Source organism: Branchiostoma floridae, chromosome 9, assembly GCF_000003815.2.
Source record: "Branchiostoma floridae strain S238N-H82 chromosome 9, Bfl_VNyyK, whole genome shotgun sequence".
Taxonomy (NCBI): Eukaryota; Metazoa; Chordata; class Leptocardii; order Amphioxiformes; family Branchiostomatidae; genus Branchiostoma; species Branchiostoma floridae.
The window spans coordinates 19,972,460-19,993,891 of record NC_049987.1 but is presented as its reverse complement, the minus strand read 5'-3'; the positions used below and the strand labels follow the sequence as shown (position 1 = coordinate 19,993,891).

Below are 21,432 nucleotides of genomic sequence, written 5' to 3'. Positions count from 1 at the left end.
TCATACCTCCAGTAAAGCCTATGACGTCCACCGTCTCTGTTTCGTGTTGGAAATACAGTTTCTACTTCGGCTTCTACGAACACAGATGAACTTAAGTTAAAGTTACGTGTTATTCTTACATTACAGCAAAGGCAGTAATCATATTTCAGTAATCTACTATTTTGTGCACCAGAATAAATCTTTTTGTGTTTAATGAAAAAGAACTGTGACAGCTCAACGTTAAAAAATTACTTGTACCAACATAAATGTCTGAGATATTTGATAAACTTTAAGGTTTTATTTAAATCTTGTGTTACTGCAAAGCAGTAATCATATCTCAGTAATCTATCATTTTTGTGCACCCGAATAAGTCGTCTTGTGTTTAATTAAGAAGAACTGCGACACCTGCTCCTGAATTCATCACCCGTGAACAACAGACGGAAATCCACCAAACTGACGAGCTCTGCTAATTATGTCATCTCTCCAAGGCGTATCAACGTCTCATGTGTCGGGGGTAATTAGCACAGCGGTCTCGCTTTACATCAGTGGTAAGACTTAAGGTGCACTCTCACCGCAGTTGCGTCAATCTTGCGTCACTGCGGGGTTTTGTCACTGCGTCACTGTTTTGTCATTTTGTCGATTTTTTTCCGGGACGGGGCAAAATCGCTATCACGGCAAACTCCCTTTCACAGCATACTCCATTCCTCGGCAAACTCCCTTTCCCGGCACAAGAGAACCCAGCAAACGTTGAAAAGCGCGAAACCAGCCCCGTTCGAAGACTGCAACGCAGTCTACCATGATTATGGAACCTTAATAGTTTGTAAAGTATTTTGTTTCATTCGATGGAACAAATAAAGTAAGATCTGCCAAAAAACATGTCATTATCAAGAGTATATTATATAGAAAATTCCAATACATTGCCTTTCCAACTGACAATGTCCATTGTGGACATCATCAGAGACGGGGGCCGATGCAGACTAACAACAACCAATGACCCGGGGTTTATGTCACACCTCCGAAACATCTTGGTCCTTGTCATAAAGAAGACAATAGGACAAATCGACAATTAGATAAGTATAAATAATGAAATGTTTTGAATAAATACTTCTGATTTTAGTTGCCCGTCAAGAATTAAAATTGTTTGCCTTTAAGAACACAACAACAACCAGAAAGAGCAACACACAACAGGCATAATGTCGTGAATACACTAAATAGAGAAAACAAATGTATTCTTAAACCGAAAGGGAAAAATGCATTCTGTATTCATTTTAGTGAGCATACGACTTGAATAACAACAAGGTAACTGCGGCACTGAAGTTACACAAAAAGTATCGGCTGGTATTTGTCAAACTCGAGTTGGCGCCATAACCATTAAACCAAGACCCTACGGCGTTTTGTCACAGAGTTATCCATGCCTAAGAAGCAGGGATTCCTTTGCCTTGTCCGCCAGTAGGCCAAGTTATCGTTCTTTTCTCCGCACACAAGCGCACCGGTGGCCACCAGAGATTACTTGATATTTCACCCATAATGCCGACTATCAATTCAGATTTGACGCCGCCACCGCGAACGGTCCCCCGGGAGTTGCGGTCTGTCGGCATCTTGCGGTTCGCCAGGCGAGAGATTAGAGGTGACCTTGCGATGATACCAAGGTAAATCTACTTGTCAGGGGAGAGAAAAGCTTTAAACAAATCAAATACCGTTATGCCCCCCCCCCCCCCACCTTGCATTATTTAAATACGTGGGAGTTTTGGTGATTTTGTTCGACTCACTTTTCGCGCCGTGGGGTTTGTCTTGACGGTTGAGGATTCAAATCACGTAGTCCAATCAACAAGCGTGAAAGGATTTACTTTCTCAACTGTCGCCCAAATGGTGAATCTTCCGTGCAAATTCTTCGTGAAAATTTTATGTGTTTCTTGCGGGTAGATTAACCTACTAATGCATCAAAGATAAGCTTTAGAATAACACGAATAGTGTAACGATGTCAAATTTAAATGCTTCATTTAGACTAGATGATGGTCATTTTAGATGTATATGTTGTGGATTTCAACTCTAGAAGAAAAGGACAAAAAGCAGCGTATGTTTGTAATTGTTTAGAGATCTGATGCAGTTTTGTCTCTTTTTTTTACTAAGAAACAAATCAGCGAAAAATTTACATTTGCAGATATGTCCAGTCCTTAGAATTAAAGTAAAAATACTTTTACTTGAGAAACGCGACTCGTTTTCATATGATGACCAAGAATATTAGCAGTGTGAATATCAGTCTCAAAATCTTTACATCACCCAAAAAATACAATGATTGATGATTTTCATGACAATTTCGTAAATAAGTATTAGTTCTAAAGCTTGTCCGACATTGTAGATAATATTGTAACTATATTTTCCTAGGGTAAGATGTCATTTTTCCTGATTTTTAACCTTCAACCATTGTGGGGGTTTTCTCAGGCCACCAGAACTTCATTTATGTCTGAGCTATGTATTATATTCCTAGTAGTAATCTGCTATACTCTAATATAGCTTTTATACTTGACCAGCATTTAAAGTTTTTTGAGATCAAACGTTACATAAAATAAAGCTAATCTAAAACAAAGAAATAAGCAGAAAGTCTGTGATACATGAGGAACAGCAAAAGGAAACATATCTTAACTAGAAAGGCCGACATTTGCTTAAGAGCAAATACAGCATATTTCAGCCATACCCCTTCCCACGCAACATTGGACTGTTCCAAATCACCCCTGCGCAAAAATGGAACATCCTCTTAACAGTACATTATCCCCCAAAGTGGACTGGTATTGTGAATTGATTCCAGGTAAAAACAGAGCTTGCTTCTATTTTTCAGAAAATGACAATAATCACACCTTCCATTCAGAAAATTTTCATCATGACTGAAAATTGTTGAATGACTTCATGTAATGTCATTAACAATTTTCAGTACGATAACTAGGTGTAAGTTTAAAAAAGTATAAGCTCCTTGTGATGTGGGTACATTTATTATTGCAGTGAACTTTTTTTATTCAAGTAGGGCATACGATTTAATAATTATCAAGCAGGTGCAGGTACTGTAGGAGCGTTTGTTTTCTTCAAGCTGTAAAACTGTTAAACTGTTTTACTTTGTATGCAATCAGCCATCGAGCCTATTCTTATTTTAGTTTAACAACTTCCTGCCAGACCCGGAAGATACGATTGAACCTTGTTCGAGGATTTATTTTCGTCTGTCTGGTCAGTCTGTTCATACCCTGGCGCTGAGAGTGTTTTATTGGGCTGAAACTCTGGCAGTTTAAAGTTACTTACAATTTAAATGTTCAAAGTTTATGTCAAACAACAACAGCACTAGGAAATGTGGCCACTATAGACAGGTGGTCACTATAGAGAAAATGCTGATCTATTGACTAGGAGCCATACGTTACACATGATTTCAGTACACTGATCATTAATCATATAAACATTGCACAGGTAAGCCAATTGTTTAGATGTACAATTAAGTTCAAATAATTCTGAAGAGAAATATTGATGAGAAAATAATCATTCTCGCCACTGTCTAACTTATAATTACGTATCAAAACTAAACGCAGATTTTCTAACTAACGCACCTTTCGCCGACTTCATCAAAGGACCGCCGGCTATCAATCAAACATGGCTGTTGATTAGACTTAGAGTTTCAAACAGTCATGTGCTGTGTGCCAGTTGACAGCGAACTTCATGCTACGTGATGTTTTACATTGCTTGGACCTTCTTTCCTACAGCGGTGCTTCTACAAAATATTTAGACTGTAAAACTGAGTCCCACATGTTTTATAGAATAGAATTTGACGCAGAACAGCGTTTTTTGCTGGGTATTTTTCTTGAAGCATGTCCGTGGGAATATCAGCGAGGCGGCGACGTAGGGATATCAGACCGTCAACAAAAGTCGCACGGCGGCTAACGGCGCAGCGAAGATACTAGCGCTATAAATAAGCGCTTCAACTAAGGATGGCAACCCGTACAATATTTTTGTATACTGTTGAGCTAGCCTAAGTAAAGTTTGTTGTTTATGAGGTTTTAGTTGTCTTTGAAGCTTTGACCCGAAATATTTTAAAGTCAAACTGCTGAAGAGAAGTGACTGCTACGATTATCGTAGATATGGCCCTAAAAAAACTGCTAAAAGAAGCCTTCTCAATAGTCTAAAATGCAAGAGCTTCCGGGGGGCTTCGCCCACCTGGGTCCCCCCCACAGTGGCCCTGCCCCTGGACCCCGCCAGGGACATTCGGAGGCCCCCGGACCCCTGTCCGACGCTTTGAAAAAATCCTGGCGAGAAGTCTGTACGGCCTGAGTCTTCAAGTTAACGTATTGTGTGGTCCCGCTTATGAATATTAATTAGCCTTCGCTTTCCTCTTCGCTGATTGGCTGAACCATTAATTGAATTAACTCTTCCTGCCGGCTAGACGCAGGTGCAGATGTCGGCTCTGTGGGGTGAACGTCCGAAAGGTCATGGCATGGAGAACGAAAGAAAACCAATTTCCCCTAAAAAAAGTGCTGTAATTAAGCCTTTTACAGTACTTTATGCCAAAAATTTTACTTGGATCATTTTACCAACTATCTTATGCCTATCTATACCAAATGTTACTCATACCAGGGTACAGGGTGCAAAATATACCGTTATAAGACCGTCAACAACAGTCGCACGGAGCTAACGTAACAGCGCAGCGAAAATATCATCGCTAGCGTTTCAACTTCGGATAACAAGTTATAAGTACTGTTGAACTCAGTAACGTTAAAGTTTGTTTTTAGTTGCCTTTGACGGTTTGACCTGAAATAGTGTTACGCTAAACTCCTGAAGAGAAGTTAAGTGACTGCTGCGATTATCATAGATATGCCCCTAAGAACTGATACAATATAAAGCCTTCTGAATAGTCTAAAATGCGAGAGCCTTAGGCGGGCTTCGCTCCCTCTGGCGGGAACACTGCTATATACGGGATCATGAGGCCCCGCTTATGAATATTAATTAGCCTTTGGCCTCCTCTTCGCTGATTGGCTAGGTCTTTGATTCAATTAACTGTCCGGTTGACGCGCACAGGTGTGGCTCTGTGCGGGGTCACGGAAGGTCACGTCAGGAGGCCAAAAGAAAACAAATTTCCCCTCAGAAAAGTGCCAAAATTAATCATTTTAAAGTTGTTTATGTCAAAAATTTTACTTGAATCTTGTTACCAAGTATCTAATGCCTATCTATACCAAATTTCAGGTCATTTAATTGTAATACCAGGGTACAGGAGCCAAAAGTGTCCTTTTTTGGTCAAAAATTGGCCAAAAATCGCAAAAATAAGCATTTTGTTGCACTGTACACCAAAAGTGTTATTGAATTTATATAGGGGCATTATCAAGGCACATCTCTGTCAAATTTCAGCTCATTCGGTTGCAATACCAAGGTACAGGAGCCAAAAGTGTCCTTTTTTGGTCAAAAATTGGTAAAAAAAATCGCAAAAATAAGCATTTTGCTGTACTGTACACCAAAAGTGTTATTGAATTTATATAGGGGCATTATCAAGGCACATCTCTGTCAAATTTCAGCTCATTCGGTTGTAATACCAGGGTACAGGGGCCAAAAGTGTCCTTTTTTGGTAAAAAATTGGTCAAAAAATCGCAAAAATAAGCATTTTGTTGTACTGTACACCAAAAGTGTTATCGAATTTATATGGGGGCATTATCAAGGCACATCTCTGTCAAATTTCAGCTCATTTGGTTGTAATACCAGGGTACAGGGGGCACAAATATACAGTTTTGGTCTTAAGATGACCAAAAAACCTTAATAAAATCATTTAAGAGACAGATATGGAAAAAATGAAAAAAACGTCCGAGGGTATTGGCCCACTCTACCCTTGTACCAAATTTCAAGTCATTCGGTTGAGGAACAACGGAGATACCGTGTTCTGAAGATTTGACAGGAGAAAGAAAGAAAGAAAGAAAGAAAGAAAGAAAGAAACATTACGAATACAATATATTTCACCATACCTATGGTATGGCTGAAATATAATTATAAGCGTGCTTTGAAAATAGGAATTTATAGCACTGGAAGCGTTGTAAATGCACGACGCTTGCCATACTCATTTGGAATCATTTGAGGGATCCAAATCTTTTCTTTCCATGCAATACATTCTCATATTTCCGCCCGTCGCATCCAGCCTACAAGATACATTACAACATGTCACGTTACCGTATATACAACTCATAGCATGGTTTTAGCTTTATTATCTTATTTGGTATAAGCCAGCTCTACGTGTAAAAACATCAGAAAACCTGCATTTTTCATCAGTGACAGTAAATGTATATACACACTATACACAAGCAAAAAGCGCTTTTTTAAATGTTGTCTTTGGGCGACAGAAGAAAATGGGCTATGATAGTGAACACCTTAAACATACGAAAACTGCTTATCACAAGAGCAAGATAAACAGTAATAAATTGCATACCTTTATAGCATGAATAATACTATCGAAATATGTATTGCCAGGACCTTCCTTAAGCCAGGCGCCGACAAAGACTGTTCTTTCATAAAATTTCACATGGTATATATAGCGTTGCTGCAAAACAGTACAAAGCAACACCTCAGAGTCATAATGTTAGACAAATAACGTTTAGCAAAAAATCAATCTTTACCTTGAGAGAACAGTCCCACAACACTTCAGTATACCGTCTGCGCTGTGAGAAATAGACTCCCTCTCCTAAACGCCAGTAACGTAGTTGAAAACCCCCAATAAAATCTGATGAACCCGTCGATTGAACTCCAGTAGCTCCCGGCCCTTCTACCCTCCTGCTAACAGGCGTTGGTGCAAACAGTATCAAGCAACACTTAACGTTAGAAAAATAACGTTAAGCAAAATATCAGTTTTTACCTTGAGAGAACTGTCCCACAACACTTAAATACCGTCTGTGCCGTGGAAAATAGAATCCCAAACGCCAGCGGTAGTTGAGAGAAACCCCAATAAGATCTGACGAACCCGCCGATTGAACTCCAGTAGCTCCCGGCCCTTCTACCCTCCTCCTAACAGGCGTTCTGATTGAAGCGCGAATTGAATTCCTCACACGATGCCTGGGGGAAAGGCCTCCGCTAACTTGTTACATCGCCCCGTAGCCGACTCCATTATCTTAATTCCCGCAGGACGGCTCAGATTTCTGCTGCTATCTCTGCTTTCATGTCGGGCTATTAATTACCGAGTACTTACTGCTGTCCGGAACGGCACCCGGGGGAACCATCACATCACTGGCGGGCTGAAAGAGGAGCGAATATTTACATGGAAAAGCAACAGTGAAACTAAAATTAAGAAAAACATTTTTTGGCAACTGCACCCGAAGGAATCATCACATCACTGGCGGGCTTTCAGAACAGCGAATATTGACATGGACAAAAAGAAAGTGAAACTAAAATTTAGATAGACAATTTTTTTTTTGGCAACGGCACCAGGAGGAATCATCACCTGGGCTTTCAGAGTATTGAATATTGACATGGACAAGAAAACAGTGAAACTAAAATTGATAAAAAAAACAACATCTTTGGCAACGGTACCCGGGCCAGTCAACAAATCACTGGCGGGCTTTCATTGGAGCGAATATTGACATGGAAAAAATGAAACTAAAATCATCAGAAAAATTCTTGTTCTTAATGTATGTTATGGATAATTCGACTTGTATTATAATATGTAAAAGATTGTGTGCATATTTGGAAAAACAGTGAAACTAACATTTAGAAAAACAAGATTTGTTTTGGTAGCGTTTTAGGGATCAGTCAGAGTAAGCCAAACTGAATTTTGGTTCTTTTTTTTCTTATTATGGTACTGCCGGTGTAAAGGTAAACGCAAACTCCATAGAAATGCATATATTTCAATTTCATGCAGTAACGTTATAACTAGTCAGCTTTTTTTTAAAGAGTGAAAAAAATGTAGTTAACTCCTTTGTATGAGCCTTATTCTCGTATTTTTCAAAGATGAAATGCCATGTATTTATTGAGTAAGATTAATGTTTATGTTTGCCAGTGTAAGCTATTATATTTCTTACTGATATAGGTAAAGCCATGCAAATATTATAAATTTTTGGGTTAACTACGAAGCCTGGAGTATCAAAATAAATGTAAGCGTAACAATTTCGTAAAAAAAAATTCTGTGGAGTATTTAAAGCGAAAAAGTATAGTCGTACCAGACAAAAGATATGAGTTGAAACATAATATATTCCCACGTGCCTTTACATGGGTATTGCGTGATCAGGGTCGCCCCACGTGGGCACAGGGCAACTCTATACTGTGGTTATGTCACCGCAACCCGTATAAAACTTTGATGGAGAGTACCATCCCTTTAATTATAGATGGTCTCGCCGACAAATTGGATTCTCCCCATTTGCGTTCTCCTTTTTCGCCCGCAGCGGTTATTTCACACAGTTCGGGCAGGTAATACTAAGAAGGATAGAGTAGTTCTGCACGCCATCTTCTATTATGTATATGTTTCACGGCATTGTTCAATTCGTTAGCGTTGAGGTGCACTCTCACTGCACTTGCGTCTTGCTTGCGTCACTTTGGGGTTTAAGAGATACTAAGCGAATTTCAGAGATAAAGAACTAGTTTTCTTACTTTTTTGTATATTGTCGTCTTCTAAGTCATACGTTTACCTATTACGCAATATCTAAAATATACTAAATCGGAGAAAATACGAAAAAAAAGGACGCAGTGAACGAACTCCGTAGTGACGCAAGCTTGGCGCAAGTGCAGTGAGATTGCACCTTTACAATGCAAATACAAATTAGAATTTAGATGTAGAACCAGTCGATACTAAGACTAGTGGAAGATGTTTATGAGGTACATGTACATGTTTTTAACGTGTCACATATATTCTGTCTATAACAGAAATATAATTTTAGCAATAAACACCCTGATTCCCCATACCGGTTTGAAATCTGATACTTTATTGTTTGGCAACGATTAATAGTAATAGATTGTTGCAAATTCTTGTCCGATGGCTAATTGCAGTCAACATGAAAGTATACAAATAGTGTAGAACAGTATGGAGTATGACTAGTTTAGTCTAAAAGCTAACACTAAACTGTAACTTGTTGGGTTCAACTTTTCCTGAGACAGTGGATAACAAAGTTTCCCACCTTTTCTATAATACTGATAATACTAATATAGATGCAAGTTCAAAGGAGGCATGAGCTTTGTTGCTGATGTGTAAAAATCCCAATTTTAGACAAGCTTTTTCGAAAATTTTGTGTCAGACATTAAAAGGCTTGGATTGGTTTTCACCTATATGGTCTATAACCGACAGTCACATGCATAGTATTACATAAAATTCTGGAAACACGGTACTTTTTATTTATGTTTCTAAGAATTCCCCTCTTGTAGATTGATTGGATCCATATTTGGGCATTAGTTCTGTCGCTTTTTATTTTTAACCAATTAATGTCTGCTCTATTTCGTGCCGTCACGCTAACGCAAATTGGATGTCCAGGCAATCTCCCGAAGAAAAAAAAAGGTATGATTTATTCAACTTGTGCGTTTTTAACAAGGGGCTTGTCGCGAGAGTTCAGCACTTGAGAAACAAGCCCAGCGCAGAAACCATATTTCCAACACTCTGGCCGCAACGCCTTTCGAACTGTACAAGATCTTAGGGATACGCACCGAAAACGTCAACAAAGCGTCATGGAACGTCGCCTTAGCGCTCTGAAGGTATGGTTGCTGTTGTTTAGTGTCGCACATGCCACGATGGATACTTATCCCCCCACATGCAGCTGGGTAAGCTGTTCCGACGGCCGTCTACAGTTTCGGGACAGTTGGTTCAAGACTAGAAACGTCAACCATCCTTGTATTACTTGCGATCATGCCTCAAAAGGCTCAAATCCTCTCCCTGAAGTTTCATGTTTTCGCCAGCCAAATTGGGTAGGGGTGAGGGGCGTTCCGTTCGGTGTCCTCTCGGCGGCAAAGTTACCCATAGCCGAGCCGACAAAATTGCAGTACCTTGCTCTGGTCGATACCGACATTACGGGCATAGAACAGGACACCTTTGCAAACCTTTCCGCACTGAGGAAGTTGCACTTGGATTTCAATAACCTGACTGAAGTAAAAACAAACTGGTTCACAGGTTTATCTGTTGTGTTTGAACATCTCCGTACTTTGTCTCTCTCGCACAACAAAATTGCACACCTAGAATTGGGCTGTTTCCGAACCCTCACAGGTCTTCTGGAATTGGTACTTTGGGGGAACCAGCTAACGTATGTAGACCAATCTAGTTTTCTGGGACTTGCTATGCTGAGGGAACTTATTCTGGGTTTAAATCACATTGAAACAATCCCTGATGGTGCCTTCAGATCTTTCAAGCAGCTCCGAATCTTGGACTTAAATAGGAACAAGTTGGTTCTGGCAAGTCTGAGTGCGGAAATATTTCGCGGTTTGAACTATGACGCCATGTCAACGGTGAATGTAAAACTCTCAAACACCCAGGGCGATTCTGATGCGACAAAACGGTGGAGCCTCATGGTTCATGTAAGTGCTCTCAGACTAGATGTAACTGCTGTTATAGAGAGTTACCTTTTCTGTGCAATTTACACCGGCCAAGAGAACGAATATCACATACGATGGAAGGAGCAGGGATCCGTAGATTACATTTTTGGGTATACGCCTTGTTGGTTGTCGTCTAGAACAATGACTCCGTCAAAGACAGCAGTGGTCGTGTCACCATTTGTTCTTGTTTCGTCTAAATCAGGGGCATCTCCTAAAGATCAGTGTTCTCTTGCTTGGAATCACGAAAAAAGAATTAGGTTGCCAGTGAGTGATCGTGTTAACATTGGTGTTGTAACCATGGATACCGAGACCCTCAGAAATCTCACAAATGAGACGGTGGCGCTTGTATTCGATGAGCAGTCACCAAAGACGGGAAACAAGTGGAACAATACAGAAGGAATCATTAAAGAGAATAAGACCAGTCAAGACACAGAAAACTTGAATGTGACCTGTCTTTCGCTTGGCCCAGATAAAGTATACATCTCTTCGTTTCAAGTCGATCCCACAGAAATCATCTCGGGCAAAATGTACCCCCAAACCAATACCACTGCAGTACTTACAACCACTAATACCATGGTGACTGTGGTACATGATGACCTGTCTGGAAAACAACATATCACTATAAGTTCAATTTTGACGCTGGTCGCGACAGGGCTGTTTGTTTTAGGACTTGTCCCGGCCTACCTGCATAGAAGACGGCGTCTGGCTGTACGGAACAATGATGGACCGAGTACGACTGTATCCACGGAAGACAGAAATAGAAGAACCAGACAGTCGTCACTTCCAGTTGTTCCGCTTCAGAACTTGCGAATCTTTGACAGGCTTTACAGATGCACGCATCTTCAACGGCAATATTCAGAGCCTAATTTTGCAAATCAGAACAGAACAGGCGCCCGTGGGAGGTCGCATCATAAGCCGAGGTCAACGTCATTCGACGCCCCGCACTACTGGGAGATCCCGGACGCTCTCGTAGGTTCCACTAACCGATCGACATCGGGAGAACCCGACACTCCCCATTATTGGGAAATACCGGACAACCCAGTCGACTGTGCTCTCCGACCGAATTCGGATGAAATCGACACCCGTCGGAAAATTTCGGGCACACTCGTGAACACCACTCGCCAGCCGACATCAGACGAGAGCGGCAGTCTCCATTACTGGGAAATCCCAGACGCCCTCGCGAACTCAACTCGCCAGTCAACACCAGATGAACTTGACGAAGCTCATCTCTGTTGGGAAATTCCAGACGCCGACTCCATTCGAGGCCGAAGACGACCGTCATCACTTCCCATCGATGTCTCTCTCCACAGAACAGTCTCAGCCGAGACAGGCAACGGCGCGCCAAGACCAGTATCAGTTCCCCATTAGTACTGGTAAATTTCGGATGACGACACTGGTGATGACCCCACCACCTTCTACGTATTATCCTCCTACGCAGGGACATCCAACGGTGAAACCGCTTGTCTGGATGTACCCTGCTTTCTCAACCGTCCCTCTTAGTTCCTGTGGACGTACCCCACCCCCAAACCGGCTGTCAGTCAATCAGAGAATTGGCTTTTTAGTTTTCAAAAGGGATCTCGCATATATAATGTTAAGATCATGAATCATGAAGGTTGACGGTTGAGAAAGCAGGGTACATTCAGACAGGCGGTTTCGCCGTTGGATGTCCCTGGGTAGGACGATGGTACGCATCAGCAGCGGATGCAGGCATAGCTATTGTCCTCAAGAACAAGGATGATAGTCAACTGTACGATGGTATCGTTTCTACCACAATGGCACAAACATGTGACAAACAATCGATTCCAGTCATAAACGGAGCATATACGGACCTCTTGGGTCTGAGCCCAACGCGCTGCCGATTACGCCACAAGATCCCACATTAATTGGACGAGGTCTAGCCGTATTAGACTATTTTACTCACTACCCAGGTAATCTAGGACTGTTCTAGAAAACCCACAACGTTGTAAGATTGTCTGGCTCACATCCAGGGATGGCAGCCATAACATTTTGTATTTCGAAAAGAAGCTTTTGTTCGAGGCTGATTTTGCTGTTGATGCTTACAGGGTTGTGTTTACATTTGTCCGTAAGTTACGTTAGCTTTTAATTACGAAGCTTTTGGTATAAGTCAATGTGATGTGCTCTGTATGCGATATCAATATAATGTCACACACCACAGTAAACATCACAACCGATATAAACTATGATTACGTCACCTACGTGTGTTACCTACGGTCACTTGTTGCATTTTTAAATGCGTTAAAAATTGTTTCGTCGGTTGCATTTGGATAACATTTTTTTTCTATGGCCTAACCAACGAGTGTGCTTACAATAGAAAGCAAAGCATCTTCAGATATACTGTTGTTGATTGGATTTTTGGGCATAGAAGGTTTGTGTTTTAAGTTAAAATGATTATTTAGTTCAGGTGGTACAGTCTAATTGTGGTATGAGATGTTTTGCTCCGTGTTTGCTCCAAAGACATGGAAGTGTGCAGAGTTCCAAATGAAAACGTTCGAGTCGGGACACAGTTCTCACCCCCCCGAGGGATCAGTAATAGTTAACCTATGGGAGTGGCCGAGTTTCTGTGTATAGCACCAGGCCCGCCCACTGAGGGGTCTCTAGTCTCCCCGAGGGCGAAGCCCGAGGGAGACTGGAAATCCCCGAGGTGGCGGGCCTGGTGCTATACACAGAAAACGAGGCCAATCCCATAGGTTAACTAACTTAGCCCATGGCATACTTCCCCGAAGCTTCTCTAGTTCATCAGCTCTACAAAACGTTACTTTATTTTGTCCTGAAAGTCTTTCACAATCTTTCTTATTACTTGAAAAGCTGTGACAGGCAGTGTCAGGCTGTAACAACACAAGGTCATTAATCTTGTCAAGACCTTCCCAGGCAAGGTACCTGGAGAGACAGAAAGTCTGGTCATATTCCTCTGGGCAATTAGAAGTCTAGAGTAGGATTGGTCAGTTATCACATGACATAATTCTAGTCCCAGAAGATGGGCTTAAAGGTAATCGAGGATTGGTCAGAACAGGTCACATGCACACTTTTTTTGATATCACCACACATTTCTTCTGATATCACCACACTTTTCTCCTCATTTGCATGAAATAGCAGCTCACTTTTTTCATAGCGACATACTATGTGGATATAGCAACAGAAAATGGGGGCTTCTCATTGGCTGAGGGGAAGTAGCCATGGGCTAACTACAGTTAAGGACCCCAAGATCAGTGACTTTGACGTGGTGAAAATCATGGTAGGGCGAAATACAAGAAACGTTTATGTTGACGTTTAGTGCAATACCTAAAATAAATTTGCTTGTTTGTTGCCTTTTGACGCCCTCTTTGAAACGCCACTCTGTGTAACGTTAGGTCAAATGACAGCCGGCTCACCTAACGTTACATAATGAGGCGGATTTAGTTCAAAGGTCAATGTTCTAAAGGGCGACATATCCCTATAATACACCTCACAGTTAGCACCTATCTGCCTCTCATGTAACATTTTCTACCCAGCTTTCGAGATTTTTTTTTCGATTCTAATTTTTAATGATTATGTACCCGCTGGTCGTGGATAAATACTGTGTCCTGTAACCTCAACGCCATTTGTTTGATCAGTTAAGAGGAGATTCCAGGGATTAAAAAGCACTGTTCCACGCATGACTGGGAATAAGTAATTACAAACATTAGCTAGAAACAACAGGGTGGCCCTGAGAGCTGCATTGGTCACGTTGGATAAGTACCAAACCACGCCTACGTGACCTAGATAGGGACAGTCACCGCTCAGGAACCAGGTGAGTGAAGTTATGTAGTAAGTCCTCTCTGTAGACGGTAGATATGATAAATAACTTGAGTGTTAGTTGTTCTATCTATCACTTCCGAAACTGTCTGTACGTACCCATGCGTATAATAGTGATTTATGCTTTTGCTTTTTAAATGCAAGTCATTTTGTCAGTTTTAAAGATACCTGGGATGGGGGGCTATAGCAAAATTTCTTGAGGTGGGGAGGGGGGCATTGACGTCGTCAGCCCTAACAACCCTACCCCAAACCCCGCCAAATGTCGAACAGTAACGTAACTGACTAGGTAGTTACCGGTGGGGTAGTCAGCAGAAACCAGCAAACTACCTCCCCGTGCGACACCTCCCCGAAGTGATATTCTAAGGTTGTCGGGGAGAAGTGGCTTGGCTACCGAACAGAATCTCTGCCGGGCCTGGCTAGATCCTCAGCCGCACTTACTCTCTTCTTATTATTACTTTTTCTCACTACAATCCTGTATATCTATCTAATAAAAGATATTGGTCAAAGTTAATGATAGCTAACGTTCATAGATCATTCCGAAGCTGTTCTCACTATCGTGTGTGTGAATGTTGCCTGTATGTAAGTGTCGGTCAATGTCAGGATTCTACCTACGGCTTCTGTCCTACACATAAATACCACTCAAACAAAGCCTTGGGTACCCGATTTCAAACCTACGCTTCAGCTTGCCCCTCTCAACTAATATCTCCTTAAGTGTGTCTATCTCTACTGGCCTCTCCGGCTTCTGCACAGGAGTAATGCCCCCTTTCCACTAGGACGGCGCTCTCACGGCGCTCTCTATGCGACCTAAAATTTGACAGATCGTTTAACGAAAAGAAACGAATCTTTTTCCACTTTGTATGTCCTCTTCTCTTCTCAGTCACACTTTTACGTTTTGTATGATATACCCAGTGTGAAAGCGAAGGTTACACATATCCTATTTAGGTCGCAGTGAGAGCGCAGCGCGATCGCCGTCTAGTGGAAAGGGGGTATAAGGTAATACAGGGCGTGTGGATGATAAATATTTAAGACAAAATACAAATACAAAGATAAATAGTTACGATAGAATTTAGTTGAATCGCGGAGCGTGAGCAAATAGGCATGAGGGGCGGGTGTCATACGTTTGTACCAGGTTGTACCTTGCACCATTTGAGTTGTTGGTTAGATAGGGTTACGTCTTCTTGTATAATATCAACTCTTATTATTCCACAGCTACAGTCCCGAAACGAAGATGTTTTCAACGTTATTCATCATCACAACACTGCTGGCACTGTCAAGCGGAACATGTACGTAACATAGTCAATACTAAATTTGCCTTGTATATTCTGTAAACCAGAAACGACATTTTTGTATGTGGAAATGAATTATGCATACAATATAAGAACACTGACGACTTATTATAAGTCCACGTACAATATAACTGGAATAAAAGGAATTGTAGCAGGCTAACGATCAGTCATTTATAGGCATTATCAAGTCTACTGTTTGATTGTCATGATTAAGATTGTGCTTTCTCCATTAGCTGACTCATGGGTGCCCTCTGGCGATCTTCCAGTGGACTTCACCGTCACATTCTCGGCACCGGAAACGGTGTATAATGTGTGCAATCGCAATTTTACTCAAAGGTAGGGCCTATTCATATGGTACCATCTGATCATTTGAAAATTAACATATATGGAGACATATGTATAGAAATACATTTCTCGATGCTACAGATGTAAAAAAAAGAAATGTGCACACCTAACAAAGGAAGACTTGTTCAGATACTTATATACCATGATCTATACGAATAATGGAAAAACTCTGTAAGTTCGCCCATAGATGCTTTGAGAACAGAGATGCAAAACTATCGATATATGGACGTTTCTTCCTTATGTAATGGCCTGTCTTTGGTAAAGGATTAATAGCTTTGCTGCTATTCTCTTTATATATGACTTACTGCATTTAGTCCCAATGTAAGAAAATCGATTGTCCATTTTACTGTTTACGTTTAAATAATAGAGTTAATCTCTACACACACGTGTTAGATATGGTGACGATGTTTGTAATAAGAATAAATCAATTTTGCCTTTAATAAAAAGCAGTTACTGAAGCAACTTGATATGATTTTGGAAACGGCCAGGCGTTTCAGATTGCATCCGGATCCACTACTGGATACTGTTTCAAATTCTTGAAGTAACCTTGGCTTTATTAAGATCAGCACACACATGTCATTCAAAGGCACCTTTTTATTCTATCGTTACTAGTGCCAGGACTGTTTCTGTTGACACCACGGGAGTCGTGGTGACTCCTGGTGAGGCTGCAAACGCTCCAACCATGACTATTACAGGAGCATCGTCAGGTAAGTTAGCATGTCAATCATTGTAAGTAAGGGCGAGGTCACATAGGTCGTTCGATCGCTGACTTTGGGCATTTTAGAGGACAAGATTGTCCAGCAAAGTTTAACTGCCTTGGTACACAAAATGCTGTTTTGAATCCATGTCGGTGGTTGGCCTGCTTGAATCTCCTAAGGGATCAATCGTACGACGATCGCACAACCTTTGTTACCGCACCCTTATAATGACGAGCTAAATCGTGTGCATTTTTATAGCTTTGCAATATTTTTTCACATATTCAAAGACTAAGGTTTCTACTAACGCATTTGCATCATATTGAATCGTGGTTTAACTTTTAGTGATTTCGGATAGTTTAAGGTTGAATGTCAGTAATATTTGAATGAAATAAAAAAATTCAACCTGCAAAATGCAAAAATGCTGAATAAGATTTTGAGTTTAGCCATAAAATTTATCTCTCCCTCTTTGTCTGTAATAGTGCATTTATTAGGTTCAAACCAACTGAATGAAGTCGAGACGATACGTGCAGTCCACAATCATTTTATTTGCCACTTCTCTCCAAGGTATTTCTATTCTCTCTTCCCTTGATCTCCAATCCAGACTCTGACCTACTTTCCCCAGTTTCTCCCCTCTCTGAACCAGGGCTGATTCACTAACCTTTAGGGGGATACCTCACCAACTGCTTTTTTTCTCTATATATAGCACTACTCTAATCCAAACTTACAACGGTATTGCCATCCCCTTTTACAGAAATTTACAGGACTAATGTATACATACTCTTTGTTTCGCCCTCTCCAGGTGACATGTTCAGCATTTTGATGTTAGATTCAGACGGGAAGGGAGATGTCGGCTTGCCGTATAAACCACTGCTCCACATGCTTATCACAAACATAACGGTAAACATACTGATCCACATGTTTATCACAAACATAACGGTAAACAAACTTGAACAAAGTCTGAATCGTTAGACAACCTTCTTGAATTCTTCGTTTAACGTTTAGACGACCTTTTGTCATCTTCATTAGTACGGGCGTCATGTTATGTAGATAGGACACGTAACTCGGTGAGCAGTGGATCATAAGTTGCGGGAAATCTATGGCGCCCACCGCCCGAGTCACGTGTCCTATCTTCAAAACATGACGTCACGACAGTAGTAAATTGCTCATCTTTCCAAGTTTTGTTGTTGGAAAGTACAGTTCAACTTGTTCCAGAGCAGTAACTTTTTGGGCTATACCATGTGAATGTAAACATTATGCATTTGCTTGCAAATGTTTACATTCCTCTTTTTGAATTATTTTGTATTCAGAATGCAGACCCGAGTACAGGAACAGTCATTGAGCCGTACGTGGGACCGGTGCCCCCGCCCTGTGGCGTTGCCAGAACCTACCACTACCTCCTGTTTAAACAGACCGCCGCCTTGTCTCTGTCCGCCGCTGATCTCCCAACGTACACACCAAACTGTAACTTTCCTGGCCTCGAGGGCAAGTAAGTCGTTTTTGATCCTCTAAAAGAAGCATGGCAGACAAATCATCTTACAACCTTACGTCAGATAGGGCCCTACGTCAGATAGGGCCCTATGGAGTGAAATAGTCCCAACCTTACATGATTTATTATTAATTAACAATAAATTCAAGAGAATTTGAAGGAACAAAGAATTTTGTTAGAAATCATATAAAAAGGTAAACCTAACGTTATTGACTTACTGGTCAATCACAAAAAATGGCTTACTATTTTACTATATCCGAAGACAACATTCCCACACAAATTTTTTTTCACAAAGAAGCCATGGTACAGTGTCGAGGTAAGTGTTCTTCTTTGGTGGGATTTCAAACAACATCGTTTGGAAGGCATGCGCAGTTTCTAAAAAATATGTACCACAGCACTGGTTAAGTTCAACTGTGTTTGTTTGTTTGTTTGTTTGTTTGTTTGTGAACTGCCTCATGGCATATATTACAACACACCAGGTTTGCACTGAAGAGTACAGGTTGCATACCCGGACATTGTCGTATATGGTACTTCAGACACAAAATTCTTATCGACTAGACTGTGCCATTTTGCGCACAGTCGACACAAAAATTGACCTACTAGGCAAAACTGCACAGTTTCACATGTTACGTGCTCTGGTACAGTTCTTCTACCAAATGGTGTTGCACAAATCACACCCAGTATCGAATACACCTTGCAGTGCTAAATGAGATTTGACAATGACAACGGTAAAAATTTGTGCTTTGTTATCCTGATTTGGATTATGTATTACCGTGGATTACCGTCTTTGTTTTGATTTATCTTGTTTAAGGTGTAGTTTTGAAGTGACAAACTTCACGTCTACCAACCAACTGACCACAGTGGGTTACGTCACCATGGTAGCGGGTGTAGATGGGTATTCCCGTTGGAGCTACGTTAACAACCCAGGTAGGCTCTTTGCATACTTTTGTTTTGTAGTCTCCTTTGTCGCTTAGCTTTCTTTTTGCGTAGTGTCATAGTCTGTATAAACTGACTGACAGAGGAGGCTCTTTCATACAAGCTCGTTTATGGTTCCGAGTACGCCTGTGCAGCGACAAGAATTGTGGGTAATGTGTCAAAGGTGAAGGCCCCTGACTTGAAAACAGTTCTTGTCTTGACCCTAGTCAATACGACGTTCCTTTATGTCTTAGGGCCCTCCACCTTTGACATATTGCCCATAAATTCAGAAGAATTTTGGAACCGGTTTATCCTACATGGAGTGCATAACTTTTTTTTAAGCGGGCATTTTCCATTTCACTTTTGGAATAGCGTAATTTATGCAATATAAAAGGTTTACTTTTAACGCGGAAGTGTTTTTGGACTGCTCCCCTTTACGAAGGGTTGTTGAAGAGTACATTCCCACGTCGTTTTTTAAATTTTTTTTGTTTAATTTTAATATTGTGCTGGGTGAAGACACAGGAAACGTTTTTGAAATTTGAACGTTTTACAATGGCTTTTTTTTCTTTGGTGACAAATTTTCTTTTCCCTTCGGAAACATCCTGCATTTTTTTTGAAAATATGGCCTTTCTAGTTCAATTCAGTCTGTCTATACACATCCTAGCCTATTAATTAGATTCCCAGACAGCCCTGTATGATGACCATTCACGCTACACGGGGGCCAGGTACCTTCTCACCTGGCCCAGCAGCACCCCACCTGAAAAGTTTTCACAGTAGGTGGAGAGAGGGCAATTAGTGAACAATAGGGAAAATCTGTGAAAATTGGGGTCAAAGTTAGTTGCTATGTGCTAGTAGGGGAGCCAACACCCACTTTGCTGGGGGTCCCCAAACATGACTTAACCCTCGAGAGCAGGTGTTATTAGGCGATCTTGATAATGAGCAGGGTATCACGTATTAGTTATTTGGTCGATTTAGTTGACCAAAATATAGCTCGTTTTGCTTTAACCATTTGGTTTTATCTGCTGATTTTTTTTCCAGCGTTGGGGCAAAATGAAGCATCTGCTTGCCAGGGGCTTGATGGGTATGATCCCTGTCCAACAGCGCCTCCTGGCAGCAGCAGTGTGAATGTCATGGTGTCTATGTCTGCTGTCATGGCGTCCGTCCTGTGTCTTCTACTTAGTTTTATCTTTGTTCTTAACTAGAGTAAGCCAAGAGAGTAGCATTGCCGACAAAGTAGATGTTTTTTGTGAAACTTGTGAAGTCAACTTTGCCGTCGCTTCAGGCCAATTTCATGAGTATTTTTTTCATTAATGGCTGTTTCAACCGAAGTGATTTGTAATGCAGAAACTGGAATGTACCAGTACCTTGTTTTAATACCATATTGTAATCAATTGTTCATTGAACAAGCACAATTCAGCATTTTATTCAACAAAGTGACTGAAGGGACACATTGTTTGATACACTTTCTTACATCAACTGGTCAAAGCCTTAATTTGCTATGGTGTGAAATAAAGGGAGTCTGTAAGAAAAGACTGAATGGATCTCTTAAGTAAATATTGGGTAAACGTGTCAATGGTAAAATCTTAATCAAACTTACTGTATTGTTCTATCAACTAGCAGACGTTCACTCTCCGTGCACCCGACGCAATGTGTACTTTAAGCCACGTAAAGCTCAATCAAAATGTGTCACGACAAGCCAATTTACATTAACATTACTGTATATTATATATTGTAAAGCAGTACATACAAAGTATTGAAGAATTAATAAAGAGGTGGTAACATCAGTCACGTGGTAACGTAAATAACATCATCATTGTAGGTCAATTTGGCAAACATAAGACTACCCATCATGATCAGCAGATCAACCAATGATAGCATTGTAATTAGTAAACTGACCAATAAGAGAACGGCTACATGTCAATAAAACATTTTGCATCATTTCCGTGCATAACACTACTTATACCATTCAATATCGTATCTTTATAAATCAGCGTGGTTTGGGATAGGCAGAAAACTAGATAATTCTATGAAACAAAACCTTTGTTTTCCTCATTGACCTTATTTTCGTTCTGTTATGTCCACCACGAGAAAAGGGTATATTGAAAGTTTAACCAGTGTTCTCAGGAATTTTTCTAGTAAGTATAGGAATATCTTTCTGCAACAATACCCATATATAAGCGATTGCGTATGCATTGTAGTGGTCTGTAGAAATACTCCCTTTCAAATGTTTAAATCTATCACCATCAGAAACAGTCTATTTCCTGCATTTTGAGAGCCATATTTACAGGGATAAAGTTTTTTTCCTTTGTTACAAAACAACTGAAAAGTCTCCTTCGCTGGTTGAAACACAGCATAGGGATCAACATCACAATTGAAAATGCCAAACGAGAACGATATTCAACGAATAATGGGGGTAGAGTGA

At 40.8% G+C, this 21,432-nt stretch overlaps 1 protein-coding gene and 1 long non-coding RNA gene across 2 annotated transcripts in view; one reads left to right on the top strand and one right to left on the bottom strand.

Moving 5' to 3' along the window:
• The window catches only part of LOC118423492, a 14,779-nt gene extending 7,736 nt beyond the window's left edge, over window positions 1-7,043 (bottom strand). Inside the window, exon 1 of the long non-coding RNA XR_004832060.1 lies at window positions 6,606-7,043. This is a non-coding gene — a long non-coding RNA (uncharacterized LOC118423492). The remainder of the gene's footprint in view (window positions 1-6,605) is intronic.
• Window positions 7,044-16,539: 9,496 nt separating this feature from the next.
• Window positions 16,540-20,948, top strand: LOC118423478. The gene is made up of 5 exons (XM_035831650.1): window positions 16,540-16,618; window positions 17,409-17,506; window positions 17,917-18,095; window positions 18,907-19,022; window positions 20,049-20,948. The coding sequence occupies exons 1-5, from the start codon at window positions 16,594-16,596 to the stop codon at window positions 20,210-20,212; spliced, it is 582 nt and encodes a 193-aa protein (XP_035687543.1). The 5' UTR covers window positions 16,540-16,593; the 3' UTR covers window positions 20,213-20,948.
• Window positions 20,949-21,432: the final 484 nt, after the last annotated feature.